The 20,000-nt window shown below is 36.7% G+C and overlaps 1 protein-coding gene and 1 pseudogene across 1 annotated transcript in view; both read left to right on the top strand.

Moving 5' to 3' along the window:
* Window positions 1–4,639: 4,639 nt before the first annotated feature.
* LOC145242268 (U2 spliceosomal RNA) lies at window positions 4,640–4,780 on the top strand (annotated as a pseudogene).
* Window positions 4,781–14,895: 10,115 nt separating this feature from the next.
* Window positions 14,896–20,000, top strand: part of LOC145293376 (glutamate receptor-interacting protein 2-like) — a 535,093-nt gene continuing 529,988 nt past the window's right edge. The window contains exon 1 of the mRNA XM_080140018.1: window positions 14,896–15,401. Within this exon, the coding sequence (XP_079996144.1) occupies window positions 15,350–15,401 (52 nt within the window). The 5' untranslated portion in view covers window positions 14,896–15,349. The remainder of the gene's footprint in view (window positions 15,402–20,000) is intronic.

Genomic DNA, 20,000 nt, shown 5'->3' with positions numbered 1-20,000 from the left:
ATCATTCTTTTTGCCTTGTCTCGTATTTAAAAGTGGTTTTTAAGACTGCATTCTCACTGCCGTCAAACACAACTCCTTTCATACTATGCTCAGTGCTACAACTGTAACAGAGCGCATATGAGCGTGTATGAAAATAGCAGCAGCAGCCGAAAGATAGATGGCAAGTGATTGTATTAGCAGCAGGAGCAGCGTATGCAAATTGGCAAGTGTGTTTGGGCTTTCGTCTAAAGAAAAAGGGGAAAAAAGGACACCACGTGATCGGGGGAAAAAACAAAGTCGGCGCCGAAGAAGACGGCTGTGTAAAGTGAAGATGAGAATGGGCTGGCTGTGGCCAGCGTGTGGTCGGAAAGAGGAGAACCACACCAAGTGAAATGGGCATGTGACAGCGAAAGTTTTAAGCTGGCGTCGAATCGGGAAGAAAAAAACGGCAATAAACGACATATTAAAAAAAAGAAAGAAAAGCCGAGTCCGATTTATTTATTTTGTTTGTTTGTTCCTTTTCGATGGTACCGGACAATGTGGGGGTCCGAGAGAGGTTTGAACTGCAACGAACACGGTTCAAGCGTAACGTCCTCCTGGAAATATAAGCACTGTTTTCGTTAGGACAAGACTGATAACAAAAATAAAAAAACATATGCATAAAATTAGCGGGCTTTACTATTTATGTACGGCAAATTAAGGAATTAAGGTTCGACAAATGGCTCATACTGAATCTCTATTCGTATTATATTTAGGCACGACAAATGGCTCATACTGTGATTTTTTTTTTTTGCATGTTCTTTTCTTTCTAAATTCTTTTGTTTCTTTTTTCGTTAAAAAAAATTTGTAAAAACTAAACAAGTTTTTTTTTTTTTTTTTTTACTTAGAGGAGATATTTGTTTGATAACATAAAGGAAAAAAAAAGATCATTAAGTTAAAAGAAAAAAATATCTTTTTATTTTTGGAAATCGTAAATTCTTTTTTTTTTTTTTTCGTTTTGTTAGTGCAAGTTCAGAGTTCAACCTTAATAAAACATAAAAGAAAAATCTTTTATGTACGTACCCGTCACAGGACAAAAATATCATATTCCTATAATCACGTAAATTGATCAAGTATTTTTTAACTAAGAAAATCAAATTTTATGAGAAAGTAAAACATTGTGTCTTAATCGATATTTAATGAAAAGGAGGTAACTCAATTCGAACTACCGAGTTGAAAATCATCCTTGTAATGGTTACAATTTACAATTAAATTGCTAAAAATTACAAAAAGTGATTGTCTATGTCTAAAAAAAATAAACCTATTTGATCAATTGATGTGATTTTTGGAAAATGACATTTTCATTCTGACGGGTAGGTACATCATGTAGATTTTTATGTATTTTTTTCAAAATTAGGTTAAACTCTGCACTTGCCGTGTTTCTTTTTATAGTAAGTGTTTTTTAGTAGGAAATGTTTACAAAAAATAACAAGGAAACGTAAATATATCAACAAATTGTTTAATTACCGCAAATCTCAGTCCATCAGTCTGAAAAAAAATTGCTTATTTTTTTTACAACGATTTTTAGCAAAAGTAAAATAAAATAAAATAAAAACTGCATGTAAATCCGACTAAATACAAACCAGTTGCTTATTGTTCTTTACGTAAAAAATTCCAGGTTGCCAGAATGACGTGCCTAAATATCACATAAATAGAAAATCAGTCAGAGTCACTTGTGCTTTAAATTGTCGTACACAAATACTAAAGCAAAACATTGCGAACAAATATCGTCTGCCTCTTATATATAATATATATATTCAAAAATTAACATAATAATTATATGAATGGTTCTGTGCTGCCAAGAACTGAACATTTTAACATGCTGAAAGAAATAAACGGTAAGATGGACAATATCTTGAAATTTGGAATATAGACTTTGTCATCTATTTGTATATACTCTGTAGTTACATTGAGCTTCATAAATTAAAGGATTGGTATGAATAAAGGGTGAAATATAATTGAATAAGCATATTTTTCCCATGAACGCATACACACCTCTGTGTGTGGCTAGACGGGGATGGGATATTTCCATTTTGATATCCGAGCAATCAGAACTCTTTGAGGCAAATATTATTGGTGATAGATAAGACTAAAAATTACTTATCAATGTGCTGGATGGTGGTGTAGGGGTGACGCCTCTTTAGAAGAATGGGGAGAAATCGAGAGGTGATGATGAAAGTAGAAGAGGGGGTGATAAGCAGATGGGGGAGTTAGAAAGAGAAAGAAGAAAGAGGAAAAAAGGGTAAGAGAAGGGTCTGTCCGTAACATTTTTGTGCTTGGCCTTTTTGGTTAAGATCAAAGGTCTGTTGTTAATAGATGTTGTTCTTAGCTTTTTAAGCTTTTCTTGGCCTTTTGGCCAAGATAAAAAAAAAAAAGAAAAAGTACTTTAAAAATTGGGAGTTAAGTAGGATGTCCCCCAGTATGAAAGGGTGAATGCGGTATTATGGTGAAAAGGGGGGGGAGAAAAAAAGGAGAGAAAAACAAAAAGAGAAGGTTCAAATTAAGTAAGAACAGAGGAACTTCGGAAGAGATGAAGTCTAAAAGAAAAGGAAAGACATGAAAGAAGAAATAGTATAAAAACGGTTTTTACCACATTTGGGTTAAAGTAAGCCGCTGGGTGGAAAATTCCATTAAAAGTTTTTTTTTTAAAATTAAATTTAGAGCTACGTGTCAGGATATGATGTCATGAACAGGAAGTTCGAAATGAGATGCTGCAAAGAAGAGAGAAAGCTCTTTCTCTTTCATCTACGATCTGACTGTGTTCGGATACAATTTTTAAAATCTCTGTCTTCATTTGCCACTCCGAGGAGTGGGCAAACGGAAGTTCACATAATGGTTAAAAGTACAAAGCATCTAAGTAGATGAACCATTGAGCAACACAACTCCTGATTTTTTTCTTTTTTAAACATTATTGCAACTACAAAGAGAGAGAGAGAGAGAGAGAGAGAGAGAGAGAGAGAGAGAGAGGAGGGAGACACGGAAACTCCGGTTACTACATCATCATTCAGACCACGTTTGCAACTAGACGTCACTATCCTATGAGCCATCAACTACATGCTAACAAAAAAAGTCGAGCAGTTCCCTCTGTCAACTACAACATCAATACTATGACAACATTTATAAGTAGACGTCACTATCCAATAGGCCATTTACTATATGTAAATGATAGAAACGAACAACTGTTTCTGCTGACTACTACATCACTATTATGATTACTTTTAAAACTAGACGTCCCTATAAGATGAGCCATCTACTATATGGCAACGGTTGAGACGAATAGCTGTTTCTGTTGACTGCTATGTCATTACTACGACGATCTTTACAATTAGACGTCACTATCCAACGAGCCAAGTACTAAGATCATTTTCTTTCAACACCAACAGGTAACTTAAATCCTTCATGCTATGCCTACATTCGCTCCATAACACGAAATGGGGAGGGCAGATTCGTTGCTTGTTGTTCGAGACGCTCTCTCTTGTGACGGATAGTGTAATATGATTGCTATGAGTTAAGTGAGCAACTGTGTTCAATTAATTCATTGTTATCTGATGAACAAGGTAGACAATCGTTTTAATAGGTCTTGTGTTTCAGCGTTAAAATAATCCAAAACAGTTGAATATGCTGTAAAACAAAACGTTTTTCTTTCCTTTCTTTTTTTTCTGTTATATTTAATCTCTTTAAAAGTTATCTTCTCATTCTTAATTGAGACCTTTTATTTTTTCGTTTCTCTCCCTTCTTCCTCTTGCTTTTTAGTCGCGTGCAAGCAACTCTATAAGTCACTCCGTCGGTCAGTCGGTCTGTCCGTAACATTTTTGTGCTTGGCCTTTTTGGTTAAGATCAAAGGTCTGTTGTTAATAGATGTTGTTCTTAGCTTTTTAAGCTTTTCTTGGCCTTTTGGCCAAGATAAAAAAAAAAAAGAAAAAGTACTTTAAAAATTGGGAGTTAAGTAGGATGTCCCCCAGTATGAAAGGGTGAATGCGGTATTATGGTGAAAGATACTAGCTAGGAGAAACTTTTGATTTTGTTTAGTTCTGGAGTGACAAGGATGTCCAACGACACCCATAATCCCCCCCCCTTTTGAGTTTGCCATGTGCCTAAGTTTTTTGTTCAGTGTTGATTTTCAATGTATTTTTAACATGAATAAAGGATTTAATATCTCAAAGTGTAGTATCTGTTCCGACAGATACTGCAAGCAAAGACCATATGTGGGGGCAATCCCACATATAAGACCTTGGTCAATGTAGGGGAAACCCTTCATACCAATTGTCACTATCCAGCTCCCCTACTCCCCAGGGAGTTGGTCCCCATTCCCCCTTCACTCTTCACATTAAAAATCGGCCTTTTGCCTAATTTGCTCGATGGGGTAGCAAGTAAATACCCTTTTCTTAGCCTTTTGACTAAGATCAAAGTGTAGTATCTGTCCGGCAGATACTACAAGCAAAGACCATATGTGAGGGCAGCCCCACATATAAGACCTTGGTCAATGTAGGGGCAACCCTTCATACCAATTGTCACTATCCAGCTCCCCTATTTCCCGGGGAGTTGGTCCCCATTTCCCCTTCACTCCTCACATTAAAAATTGGTCCTGCGCCTAATTTGCTCGGTGGGGGAGCAAATAAATATCCTTTTCTTGGCCTTTTGGCCAAGATCAAAGTGTAGTATCTGTTCTTACTACATGCTGTACTGATGTTTGTAACTTTGTGATATAAAGTGGGGGTCACTTTTCTGTATTAATTTAATGTAAAATGATCGCCCACTTTACAACCAGTCAGCCTCAAAGTCATTCAAGTCATTCTCCAGGTCATTCAAGTTTTTTTTAAGGATTCCAGTTATTTTTTAAGCATCCAAGTCATTCTTAAGGTCATTCAATTCATCCTTAAGTTCATTAAAGTCATTCTAAGTTATTTACTTTTTATTTAAGTAATTTCAGCCCATTTTTCGGTCATTTTAGTTTATCTTTAAGAATTTCATGTCAATCCTACATTCACACATTCATTCATTACACGAAAGCACGCTGCTAATGGCTATCGGCCTTGTTCTACATCGATCTCGCCTTTTCTCTCTGTTTCTGTTTGTTTCTCTCTCTCTCATATATATATATATATATATATATATATATATATATATATGCTAGCAGGGTTACCCAACGTTACCCGGAATTGAATGATCCTGCTTGTTTTCGACCCCACCATTATACTGGAAAGCATTGGCTGATCTACCATCTAGAAAGGATTGGAAGTTTCTTACTAACATACTTTGTTTATCTTTGGACTTTTTTCTCATCTCATGCCCATGAATTCAATAAATGAACAGATTTTTATGATTTTATTTTTACTTATATATAACTTTGTATTCCTGTCCATTTGTTTTTTGTTTGTTCACAATGTGATTAATATATACAAAGGTCCATTACTTTCCTATTCCATTTATTTCTATATATAGTATGATTCTTGCAAAATATAAGCTCAAGAGGTAACCTCATTTACATATTACATTAAGGAAAGTCAATTTTACTAAGAATTGTATGTTAGTTATCGTTTATAGCCAGAGAATTGTTTTAAGTGTTATTTTTAAGATTGTTATTTAAAGTTGCTTTATATTGATTATGGATTTAATTTAATTTATTTTGAATTATTATTACCGACATCGACTTTTTTAGAAAGTGGTTTAGAGTTATTTCCCCTGACTAATATATGTCTCCAACGTCGGTGTGTGTACTTGTGTGTGTTCGTATATCCACTGAAAACTTTCATCAGCCACATCGAAATGGGCCGAAACCAGTACCATTTAAGAGAACTATGCTTCAACGCATAATATATTGAGAATTAGAAAAAAAAAGATTAATTCTATGGTGGTCAATTGGACCATTTCTTTGCAAGGGGAGGGGTCACTTTTCGCGACGCCATTTTTTACAAGGCACATATACACGGTTTATGTTTTGTTTATAAACGTTATTTTTTCAGGGCCATGACGTCATAAATCATCGTGGTACGGTTGGCAAAAACATTTGCCACCTTTTTCCCTTCTTTTCCCCTTTCAAGTTCAAGCCTGCCTACATAGCTATTTTTTTTTTTTAATTACGGTCGCACAGGCACTTGCTGCTAATTTTATTGAAACAAAAGTTGTTTTGATTCACTTTTGGGGAGTGGAGGGCGAGGTCCAGATTGTCACTTGACTTCTTCCGTTCTTTTTTGGGGGGTTGCTCGATATCCTTGGTATAGTAGCTCTGTCCAAACCGAATTTCATGTCCATCCGGGTAACTACGGGTATCCATGCTGATATTATATGTATACATTGTTTAAAAAAAATAAAATAAAATCTTAAGTAGGACGACCCCCCCCCTCGGTGTGTTTGCGATATTGTAGTGAATGAAAACCCTAGCTAGGATCAAGCACAGACCAACAAAAGGTACAGTGACGAGGATGGTCACAGCCACTTCTCCCCAATTTTTCAGTGACCTTGTGCCTAATTTTTTTGTTTATTACTGTTTTATTTTTTGTAACATTTCACGAAAATAAAAAAAAAATATTTAACTCAATGAATGTTTCACAATCCTATATTTTTTATTGTCATCAAAATCAGTGAAATTGCCCAATTTTCAATCAAATCGATTGATTGCCTGCTATAGTTAGGGACCCATCGTGGTGCACCAAGAGAAAGCTCTATTGCCTGTCGCAGTGACTTAGTTAACAATACATTTTAGTCTACATTGCACTCCAGAGAACCTACTGTTAATATTATAATATTATTTTTTTATATATAATGGCCTGAATACAATAGTCATGTACCATACTTTAATTGTGCTCCAAACAGAAATATTCATTTCAAACGCGCCTCTGCCATATAAAAAAAAAAAATGATTGTTTATTTTATATGCCGGGCCTTTATGCTTGTGTGATAATGAAACTTCTCAAATGCACTTGTGATGTTAGGTTGTGTAAGGTGTTAACTTTGGTCAAAACCACCCATTCCTTTATTGATCGGATTATTTTGATTATTAATTATTGATACTTGTCGAAGATATTCGGGCACAAAATATATCTAAGAACACTGCCAGGCACATAATATATCTTTGTGTCAAATTTCATAAAACTCGGCCTAGCCGTTTTCGAGTTCATAGGGAACGAACTCACAGACACACAAAATTCATTATATATATATATATATATATATATATATATATATGATGATTGCAACGTCTTGTCAGATGAGTGCCATTCTCTCAGTAACTGAACGTCCATGTGCACGAAGATGAATCTTTAGTCCTGCTAGCGACTTGTACACCCTCAAACAGACATGACATTAATGACGGTCATTGGTTTTGAAGGAACCAACAGCAACGAAACTTGTATCATTATGTGTGTTTATGTGATTAACAAGATCTACCTTGGACAACAGAGTCCCGTCCCACACCTCACAGCTCCAGAGATCTCCATGATTGGGTGGCAAGGTTTGGTGTTTCCTACATGCTCTCTTGAGCTTCACTCGGTCGAAAAATCTTGGCTGCTTCAAAATGCTATACGCCCTTGTATACCACTGCTTACTATCAGATGCTAGGGACTCCCAACTGGCATCAGGAACATGAAATTCCACCAAACTCTCCTTGATGCTATCACGGAAACGTTTTTTGGGCCTATGTTAGGGTCTATGCCAAGAATGAGCTCCCCATAAAACAACTGTTTTGGGAGTCGATAGTCATCAAGCAGGACAAGATGACTCGCCCAATGCATTTGGTTCATTATAACGATGGTAGCAGTGTTGGTGGTTTTGGTCTTATTTAAGACACATGTATCAGGGACGAAACTGTCCTACTTTAAACCAAGAATGTGTTTAAGGCAGTGCTGATGAAACCTCTCCAGCTGTTCCACATGTGACCGGTACAGGGTCCATATTTCAGAGGCATAGAGTAGGGATGGCACTACACATATACTGACATTTTAGTTGTCAGAGTTAAATCACCATCAGACCAGACTCTATCTTGTAATCTTGCAACTGCGTCTGATGCCTTGCTGATTCTCTGTCCTATTTTCATATCAAGACTGCCATCATTTGATAAAGTACTACCAAGGTAGACAAAATGTTTTTATGACTTCAAGGCGCTTTCCATAGACAAAGATATCAAGTTCCACATACTGATCACCAGGAGCAGAAGTATACATAACCCTAGTCTTCTTTATGCTGTCAGTCCGAAGCAGGTACAGGCATTCGTGAAGAGATCCATCACCAATTGCATATCTACTGGGGAGTGTCAGTAGGTCAGCATTGTCAGCATACAACAGCTCTCTAACAAATTCATCACTACCAAGTGTTCTGGCTTGGAATTCCAGCATTTTCCATGGAGTCTCACGGTTGACTTTGTCAAACACCTTGGTGAAGTCCGTAAACACCTGACAAAGAGGAATACACTGCTCACTACACTTTTCTAAGAGCTGTCTAGCAGAAAACACCATATCCATGGTCCCTCGTTCACCTCTAATACCAGTCTGGGTCTCCGGAAGGATATCAGAACAGATATATCTCTCCAATCAGTTTAGCAAGAGGCATGCAAATACTTTTTCAACCGGAATCAGCAGCAGGATACCTTGATAATTTCCACAATCAGACCTTGTGCCCTTTCTTTTGGTACAACATAATCAGAATGGCATCTATCTTGGGTAACTGGGCCCCCCTGCCATACTGACAGTATCAAATGTACATTGACACCACCATGTTTCAGCAGCTCAACAAGAATGCCATCCAGTCCAGGAGTTTTGTCTGAGTTTATCTGTTTTATGCAGTCAACTGTTTCCATGAGAGTCGGTTCAGCATCAATTTTCAGACAAAACGAACATTGAGCAATACTTTCTATTGCAGCAACATCAACATTGGATGGGTTGTGAAAGAGATCACGAAAGTGTTCATGCCATCGATGCATAATTTCAAGTGAGGTTTTCAACAAGGTTCTCCCATCCTTCACCAGGCGTAGTTGAAGAGGATTTCAGACCATAGGCCTGAAGCAATGAGTAAAATGCCTTAACATCTCTATGGTCGTAAGCTCTCTGTAACTCCCTGGATATATCAGACCACCATTTGTTTTTTATTTGGCACACACAACCTGAACATCACTCCATATAGAAGAGAAGTAGGCAGCGAGAGTTGGCCTGTTCCACAATCAGACCTTGTACCCTTTCTTTTGCACATTAGTCTTAAAGGAACTTTCTGCTTTCTATCAATTTGAAGATTAATTAGATTGGAATTATCAGCAAACCAATCTTGCTGTCTGAGAGCTTTCAATCCAAGAGCTTCAACACTTTTTTGGTATGTATAGTGTATCTCTTACTGTCTCCCAATCACAATCTGAGAAATCCACCTGGTTGAAAGCAGATTTCAAGGAACTTCGTATGACTGGATCCTTCAATTTGAAGACATCAATACGCTTAGGCACTTTGACTCCATTAAAACGACTTTTCTTGCGAATTGAAATTTTGAGTTTAGCTCTGCCCATTAAATGATTAATATCACAGTCGGCACCACACATTACTTTGACTTTGCAAAAATTTCCAAAATCACCACGTCTACACAGTATGTAATCAAGCAAATGGCCATGTTTAGACTGGGGATGGAACCAGGTCTCCTTGTTTTTCTGGTGAGAAAAGGTGTTGGTGATAACAAGATTTGGTTCACTGCAGAGATGGAGGAGGAGCAGACCATTTGAATTGACTCTGCCAATGCCATATGGATCCAGCAGAGACCAGGTCTCATTGCCTGAGCCGACCCAGGCAAACTGGTGATAACAGATCTAAGCGTATGATAAAAAGAAGTGATATCGTCGTCAGATGAAGTACACATAGACAGAAATATCAGCAGCAAGGGCATTTCTCAATCTTCATTTATGCCAACTAGCTGCTCAATCTTGTCATCTAAGGAGTTCTTAATTGCAAAACCCACACTTGCCTCATGCCTCTCCCTTTCAGATCTACCAGACCAGAAGATCGTGTAGCCTGACTCACACGCCACCAGTTGATCCTCACCTGCAAAACGCGTCTCGGAGAGTGCAACAATGTTTACATTGTATCTTTGCAATTTCTTGGCCAAAATTGCAGTCTTCCGTTCTAGTCTTTTACCATTGCCAATAAGTGTTCTCACACACCTGCAACATAGCTGGAGTGAGTGTCGTTTAGCATAATATTTTCCATTCCTGTTCCTGCTTATATGAACAGCCATCAGCCACAGGTTGCTGACCAGCAAGTCAAAGGTAGCTTTATTTAGGACGCATTTTCTTGTTCCCTCCAAAATTCTTGGGTCAGCAGTGCTCTCCTGAAAAGGCTGCTAAGTCACAAAATGCCCCGCCGAGCACCCAACTGCCTAATAATTGTTGTGCAGTGATGTTAGGATAAGCCTTTTGTCACCTGTGTGCAGATCAGTTACTACATGCTTCCAGCCTGTCAGGCCTACACGTGTCACAACTTTTCCATGGCCACAAGACTTTGGGGGGGGGGGCAAGTCTCATTATCTGAGGGAGTATCTATACAAAGATGTTATTACAGAGTTTTAGCTTTGTATGACAGCTAAGTCTCTCTGTCGGTTCAAAATGTTGAGATCCAGCATCAAGCAAGAGCAAGATAGCCAGCAACAAGTCAAGCTGCAGACCAGCTTAATGCAGATACTGATCTTCCGTTTTATGGATTTTAAATTAGAGATTTGCTTCTCCTAGAGGGGTTGTTTTCACCACAGTGTACGGGAGTGCTCTCCATCCCAATGCTATTTGATCCATGACTGGGGTTGCTGGGTACCAGAGTATACTCCACATGCCGGTGGGTCATGCATGCCACAGCTGATATTGCCTAAGCTCCTCTGGAGGTTTCTGTAAGGGTTACCTCACTCTTAGCCTTTGGTTAAAGAACCTTGGCCCACAAGGCCATGGGGGTCCAGTTATACAGCGCAGGTCACTCGCTGTTCATTAGAGCCCTGTCTGCATGGCAGTGGTCACAACGTCCACGTGGGGTTGATTTGTCTGGGAGAAGCACAGTATGACGCTATATATGTGCTTTAAAACATATATATATATATGTTTTGTTTTGGTTTTAGCAATATGTTTTGAATGAATTCAATTATTTACGAAAGTGCATTTTTACCTAAATGCGAGTTGGGAATAATTTCCGCTTTTCACCAATTTGGTACCCTCACATGGGGAGCGGTATATATATTATTTTTAAAATGTAATTATCCACTGACACGTGTTTCATCGTCTACGACTCATCAGAGTGGCTGTATCTAGTGAGATTCGAAATCGGGACCCAACGGTAATGAGCCTAAACCCTTACCCCTATATCCACATACAGTATTGTTTCGCTGTTTCACAGCTCATTAGTGCGGCTAGACAGGCAACTACCTCAAGCCAGGATCAAAACCCGACCACCCAAATGAGAGTCAAGGCTTCTCACCATTGTGTTATACGGCTGCTGCTGTGTGGGTAATGAATTAACAATGTTTTGACATTGTTGAAATGCCTCCGCTCGATTTGTTTACACAAAGAGCGTCACTTAATATGCTAATGGCAGTTAGTATATCTCTTCCCAATATGCTTAACCCAAGATAGGGATACTAACCTGAAAGTTTTTGTCTCAGCACGGTACATACAGCGCCTAGCCTTCCAAAATGGTCACCCATCTGGCACTGGCCAAGTTCATCGTTGCTTAACTTATATATATAAGTTAAGCAACAATGCGGCTAGGCGCTGTATGTACCATGCCGAGACAAAAATTTCCAGGTTGGTATCTGGGGGTGTATTTAATTCACTAGGAGAGATGCACCTCGAGTTTTCGTTAAAACATGCATATAAGAGAAGAAAAACACTAATTTAAAACCTGAGATCTTCTGTATTCTCTGTCTTATTGCACTAACGAAGATTAGTCATTGTACCAAAAAATGTGGCTAGTTCTACACAAAGCCTTCTACTACTATAAACAAATCGTCTGTGTGGATTTCAGAGCAACTTAATTGTTGTGGCGGAGCTCATAGGTTGAAATCGATAGGAATGTCCATCATATGTGTGTGTGTGTGTGTGGGTAAGGTTAGTGGGAGAGCTTAAAATTTAAAAAAGAGTGCTCGATTATTAAGAAAATTTAAAAAACCAGACGTGTAATATTTATTTATTTATATATGTATTACAAGAGATCAGAATGAGGCTGAAGAGTTCAACAAAGGAAGGATTTTAAACTGACGGTATCTATGTTGCCCTTATCTTTTGTAATGCATAAATAAATAAATAAATATAATTTTTTATTTTGTAATGCATAAATAAATAAATATAATTTTTATTTTGTAATGCATAAATAAATAAATAAATATAATTTTTATTTTGTTCGCTTCTTTGAATAGCGAATGAAAACAGAGATATAAAACAAAAAAGCGTGTCCGAACACAGCCAACTAGCAGGCCAAAGAGAAAGATCTTCCTCTCTTTTTCGCCACGTTTCATTTCAGACTTCCTGTCCATGATATGATATCCTGACACGTAACTCTAATTCAAAATTTTTAATTAAAAGTTGTAATGGAATTTTCATTCTTATGCTTAATTTAACTCAATGTGATAAATACCGTTTTTAACACTATGCGGTGTACCCCTCCAACTCCACAGTCACATGACACCAGAAAGATATTGTCCCAATATTAACCCTTATCCTCGGGTGGCCTCTTGGCCTTGATAATGTGGTGATTCCTGTGTAAAAAAAAATATATATATATTGGTGGTGGGAATAATTGTTTATATTACACACAAAAAAAAAAGATGCAAAAAACTTTGCTATTTAATCTGTAGTTATAAAGTATTGATACGTAGTGAGATTGCACAATTAAAAAAGCAAGAATAGGTTTAAGGAACCGTGCTGTGACGGATAAAGTACGAGGTAATTCAGTTGTAAGTGAATCTTCTGGAATTTGAAGGTTCGATTCTTTGTGCGAACGATATTTAGAATGTAAATTGCAAATTATTTAAGACATCTATGCGATGCGGTGATGGCGGATAAAACGAGAGCGTGTCACTTCTATGAATTACATAAATTCGAACTTCCATACGGATTCCAGAATTTGATAAGCTACACCTGAAGAAAGTCGGAGAGTACATCTGCCAAAACGTTGCGAAAATAACACTATAGTTCGAATAGTCAAAGTAATCGAAAATCTATGCAGTTGCAGTGCTTTCCATTTTAAAGAATGAGTTGAGAAGTTAAAAGGGGGGGGGGCGGGTAGATCTGTTTAAAAGAAACAGAAGAAACAAACCAAAAAGAACTCGTCTAGATACCACAATGTGAAAAGAATTTCCTTTTTGCCTCCATGTGCCTAGCATCAGGTGGAATTTGCCTGCACATTACAACATGGTCGCCTCCAAATCTCATGTAAACAAATACTTATAAACTGACGCATATGTCAAGAGAGAGAAAGTTACAAACCCGTTTGAAGAAGTCAGTGTTCCTAATGCTGCTGGCTTGAACAGGGCTGAGAGGGAGGTTTTCCAAAATTACTCGATTCGACATTAAATCACTCGAAAAGGGTTGATATGCCGTAAAACAAAACAACAAAAACCTCCCCCGCTTGGTACTAATGACCGATCAGATAGTACACCTTGACCTTAGACCCAAAGGCTGGACAAGACTAATAGTCTCTCATTGGAGTCATGCCCCCCTCCCCTTCCCGATCGGTGAAGGTGGTTGTAGGAAGGGGGGCGGTCATGAACCGGCACTGTGTGCGCTTCTTGGTATCTAGCATTCGTTGAAATTCATTGATCAAAAAAAGACATCGGTTACCAGCTGATTCTAGTGTGAATACAGTTACACCCCCTCTCTTTTTCTCCTTCTTTCTTTTCTTACCACGTTGAATGGGGAGCCCTTGCGGGTGGAAACTAGTGTATCTGCTAATATTATACTGCCTTTCCTATTAACTAGTAACAGCAGTCGCCATAGCATCTGTCTTGGGCCCTGTTGTACTTTTAAAACATCTTTTTCTTTTCTTTTTTTTTTTTTTTTTTTGAACATTGTTGCAGCTGACTTTCATAAGCATTAGTAAAAAGCACCGGCACCCCCTCTTCCCCCCTCCTCTCTCTCTCATTCTTACCTTATCTTATCTCTCTCTATCTCTCTTATGCCTCTTTCTTGTTTTCTCTAGTGTCATTCTTTTTATCTTTACTTTTCTCTCTTTTTTTTTATTGGATGTCGCCCCTCTCTTTTTCTCATTTATCTATCCCTCTATCTCTCTCTTGGCCCTCTTCCTTTGCCCCCCCCTCTCTCTCTCTCTCTCTCTGGTCTCCCTCTCTTCCTCGTTACAATTTTATTTCTCTTTTCTCTAGTCCTTCTTTCTTTTGCACTCTCTCACTGATACCTCTCCCTCTATCTCTTTCTTTGATATAACTACCTCTCTCTCTTTATTTTTCGCCCCCCTCTCTCTCTCTTCCTTTATTTCTACCCTCTATCTCTTTTTCTCAGGTCTCATCTCTCTCTTGTCACTCTTTTTCTCATTCTGATGTCTCTCTCCATCTCTTTCTCTGATATAACTACCTCTCTGTCTTTATTTTTCGCCTCTCTCTCTCTCTCTCTCTCTGTCTTCCTTTACCGTCTCTTTTTCTCAGGTCTCATCTCTCTCTTGTCACTCTTTCTCTCATTCTGATGTCTCTCTCCATCTCTTTTTCTGATATAACTCTCTCTCTCTCCCCTCTCTCTCTCTATCTCTCTAGTACTCTGTACTCTACAACCCTCGCCTCCCCCCACTCCCCCATCCATCAAGTTACTACAGTAATAGTAGCAGTGATACTTCCTTCCTTCAAACTCCGATTCCCTGTAACGTACGAATATAACTGTAAACTTCTTTCTTTCTTTCTCTCAAGTCTATCCTCTCCTCATCAACCGTAGCCGTCGTCGTAGTAGGTATGGATGACAGGAGCAATAATAATAGTTAAAGTAAAGCCGTCCCCTCCCTCTTCTTCATCTTCCTCTTCTTAAGTAGGTGCAACGACGTTGGTGGAGACGCTGGGTTACTACGGCTTGCCTCGGTACTCTACCAATAATACTATCTAACCAAACAACCAAAGAAACAACAAACAAAACGCAGATAACCATCTCCTTCCTTCTTGTGCAGCTAGATTCTTCTTCTCTTATGCACATACCAAAAAAGGGGGGATAAAAAAGAAATACGGGCACCTCTCATATTTTTTTTTTTTTTTTTTTTACCATTCCTGCCAAGGACATGTTATCAAAATAAAGGATACGGGCGAACCCTTTAAACGGCGGCACTTTTTGATCTTGAAGCTTAATTAAAAAGAACAAAACACCTTAAAATCACCGGCTTTTTTAAATAATGGGATGATGACTTTGTTCTGTGGTTGTACGAATTCCTTGTCATCTGATGAACAAGGTAGGTACATCAAATTTTACCTATATCAAGCCCGTTAATTAATTGGTAATGTTCTATATTGCGAGGTATAGTGTGTGTGTGTGTGTGTTTGTGTGTGTGTGTTTGTGTGTGTGTGTATGTGTGTGTTTAGGGATGTGGAGTGGTGGAGCTGGAGCGATATTCGTTTATTTTTAAACGTAAGACAACTAAAAAAAAATACATTTTTTAAAACTTTAGTTTTATTCGTATGGCTCTTTGCTACAATAGTGGCGCAATCAGGAGCACATTAATTTACAGCATTGAAAGTAAACCTTAAATCTTACAAATCACCCACAAATAAATTGGAACACTTTATCATTCCCCCCACCCCTCTTTTTTAAACTTTAATTCTAGCCTGAAATTAATTTCTGTGCGTTCAGTCCGCCAATTTAGAGATTTCAAAATCACTTTCGATTAATGTTATAAAGAAGTAAACGCTGTTTCCGGTCATTTTTAACCCCCCCCCCCATGATTATTAGCATTATAGGTTTCTCCGTGTGGCCATGCAGAATTCGAAAGTGACATTGAAGTCTTGACACTTACTGACTGTCGATTCGAAATTAATTGAAGTTTATATGAATCAAAATCAAGCGTGCTCGTCGGTTCTGTGTTTCTAAACCAACGGAAAACAAGCATGTTTCAATGGCGCCGCTATTGTATAATTGAGCACTTTTTTTTTTCTTTTCGTTTTCTATTTGTTTATTTGTTTATTATAATTTATTTTTAATATTCGACCCATCCTGCTGCGTGAAACACACGCGATATGGCGTAATGGATGTCGCCAGAACATGAAAGACAGAGACAAAAATGATAACCATAACCGGCGAGAAATCAATGATAAACGACCGTTGCAAGAACGAAAAAAATGATTTGTGACGATTCTCGAAAGAAAGGAAATACTAGAAATCTGGGGAGATTTGTCACTCAGACTCCAAGGAACACCACGTGTTTTTTGCCAATGAATGTCAACTACTAGCGTCAGAACTCCTCGTGAATAAATAATAAATAAATAAATAAATAATCATAAATAATAAAGATCAAAGTGTAGCATCTGTTCTTCAGATGCTGCACTTCAATTTCTTGTTCTCTGTCAGTGGAGGAGAAATCCTTCACGACTGAGACAATTTTTAGTTTTGTTCCTTTTCTCCACGTTAAAAAACGACCCTGGTGTCTGACTATGTCCCGTGGGGAGGCATTGTAAATAGGAACAACGATAATAATGGTAACAACAACAACAACAACAACAACAACAATAATAATTATAATTATAATAATCATAATGTTCGGAAGTTTATTTATTTATTTTTTTTTTAGATGAGGATTGACAATTTGTAATGTTTTGATTATACGGGTTATTATTCTCACATTGTTATAGTCACGCCGTTTCGGCCGATGTAACCTCCGATCTTCACCTGAATAAGGCCGAAAGTTACATCGGCTGAAACGCATCAGTGCACTGCATCACTGCATCACATAGCAACCAAGATTAAACCAGTAGTTCGAATAAGCCATATTATACAATTAATAATCGACTTACTTATTATTACTTATAATCGACGTCTTGTCGTTTTCACGGAATAAATTAAAAATAACCACTTGACACCATTTTTTTTTTTTTTTTTTTTTTTTCCACTTAGTAGCCGGTTTTCTAAAGAGAAACGTGTGTCTACCTTTTAGAATATCTCCGCAGTATATGTTTGTGCATAATGATATGTGCGTTGTGTTGTTTATAAATAGAAAAGGGGGCACTGTGTTACTATAATGTTATTGTTATTATTTTATTATTAATATTATTTTGTTAGGTATGGCATTTTGGGCGTGTACAAATAATAACATAATACGAATTGTCCAGACGTCTTTTTTCCTTTTTATAAGTGAAGTAGTTTTTTTTTTTTTTTTTTTCTGTTTTTGTATATCCTTGTATAACAATATCGGATTATTAATTTAATAATTAAACAGTATAATTAAATTACCAACAAAGTGTGTATCAAATGTATTGGGTTGTGTGATATTTTGCAACCAATATACATGGATGCATTCATAATATAACCCCATCTTTCTCTGCTTTCTCTCTCTCTCTCCATATATATATATATATATATATATATATATATATATATATATATATATATATATATATATCAGTCTATTTATCTATCTCTTTCTCTGCGGTATAAAATATCCTTATGATAAGTAAGCTACACAGAAATGTTTTCGTTTTATTCCTTCGAGAAATCATCAGGCTGCATATAGTCTGATGATTTCCCGAGAGTCTGAAACACAAACGATTCCGTGTAGCTAAACCTGGTGATTTCCCTCGAGAAATAAACACAAACCTTACTGGTTACTGTGTAGGTGACTTGACGTACAACACTCTACGCATGTATTGAATATTATTGAAGTAAATACAGAAACAAAATTTCAGTTTCGTTAGTAAAAGATTGCTAGGAGGTGGGTGACATAGTATGGACGCAATAACCTCATACTTAGACATATCAATATTTTTGATTTGTATGCAAGTTGCTCCATGATTATTAGACATCAATTAAGCAAGACTCCTTGAAATTCAATTTCTTCTTAAGACAACTTAAGCTTCAGTCTCAAATTTGAGAGAATCAAAATCATGAAATAGAATTTGATCAAGTGTTCTAGACATCTTGTTTAGTAGCATATATGATTTTGATCTTAATAAGGCGACAGAAGTGGCGTAAAACTGTTAGTTCGGTGAGTTCTTTTTTATTATTATTATTATTATTATTATTATTATTATTATTATTATTATTATTATTATTATTCTAATTGATAACTAGTTGATTTAAGCATACTGTGAACGGTATCCTGTTCGTAATTTATAACATTTACGTTCCTCGCCACCAAAAATCAACAGAATATATGCCATCATTGAAAGGCTTCTTCCCTGTTGATTGCGGTATGTTGCTGGTCTTAAGCAGTTCTAGGAGGTCCATCATCCTAGGCTTGTTTTATTGCTGATCGCCAGAGGCGCCCCTATTGGACAATGCCGAAGTGGAGAGAGGGGGCTGCTCAGGCTTTTTGTTTTAACAGAGATCTTCCTCTAAAGTGCTGGCTCTTCAAAACCCACTTTCCGAACCTTGTGTCACATCTTCCCGCAATGGAATAGATAAATAAGGTTCAAATATTTGAGTTTGATGGGTTAAAATTTGAACTTAGAATCCATTTACATGCTTGTTTTGTTGTTGTTGTTGTTGTTGTTGTTTTTTTGAATCTATAATGTATTGAAAAAAAACCCAAAAAACAACAACACTATTCTATTTAATACGTATATGGCATTATATTTCAATTTTAAAGGTAGATGTAAACGTACGAAAAAAAAAAAACATATCCTTGCATTTTAGACATTTTAATGTCCAGTATGTACAAAAATCCATATCTTGTGACTTCTCTGCGCGGGTCTAGTTCTTTCGGCCGATATCATATCGTAATATCATCTCTCTCTCTCTCTCTCTCTCTCTCTCTCTCTCTCTCTCTCTCTCTCTCTCCTGTGTGTTGCATTTATTGACAAGATGTTAACGGACACTGGCAGATTTGCGCGTTAATTTCCGCCTTCGAGTTAGAATAAGTAAAGTATCACCTGAACACGACACCCAATTATTTCAGTCGTGTTTCTGAGAATGTTGCAAAATATATATGAAATGATACTTGATATGAAACCAGTAACAATTACTTACAATAAGACGGAGTTTATTACTTTGATTAAATGATCAATGACTGATGAGCCAATAAATCTACCATTCTTTATTATTATTATTATTGATTTGTACTGGCTTTGTTATTCTATAAATATATATCTAAATATCATATATAATCGTTATAATTGTTATTCTATATATATATATATATATATATATATATATATATATATATATCTAAATATCATATAATCGAGGTAAGACTATATATATATATATATATATATATATATATATATATATATATATATTATTTTATGTATCTATATAAAAATTTATGATCTATTTCCTGTACTTCGACAGTGATCGGTACGTAAGTAAAGCTAGGTAATAAGGTTTGTAAATATATATGGAAATTAAGCTATGCAGATTGTTTTCGTGTTTCATCCTCGTAAAGATTCGTCAAACTATTACTTTATATATATATATATATATATAACTTTTAAAATATAATTATCCACTGACACGTGTTTCGTCGTCTACGACTCATCAGAGTGGCTCACTCAGATGAGTCGTAGACGACGAAACACGTGCCAGTGGATAATTATATTTTAAAAATAATATTTATGCCGCTCCCCATTAAGGGGGTACCAGATTGGTCAATGGGAAAATTATTCCCAACAAGCATTTAGGTAAAAATGCGCTTTCGTATAAATACTTGAATTCATTCAAGAAAGTATCGCTAACAAAAGCAAATAAAAACACACACACACACACACACACATATATATATATATATATATATATATATATATATATATATATATATATATATATATATATATATTACAAAGATAATACATTTTTTATATACATGATTAAAAGAAAAGCAACAAAAGGGGAGCCAGCTGAC

Source organism: Euprymna scolopes, chromosome 2, assembly GCF_053919585.1.
Source record: "Euprymna scolopes isolate OS-2025 chromosome 2, ASM5391958v1, whole genome shotgun sequence".
Taxonomy (NCBI): domain Eukaryota; kingdom Metazoa; phylum Mollusca; class Cephalopoda; order Sepiida; family Sepiolidae; genus Euprymna; species Euprymna scolopes.
Note: the sequence above shows the minus strand (reverse complement) of the source record. Positions and strands in the feature narration are given on the sequence as shown.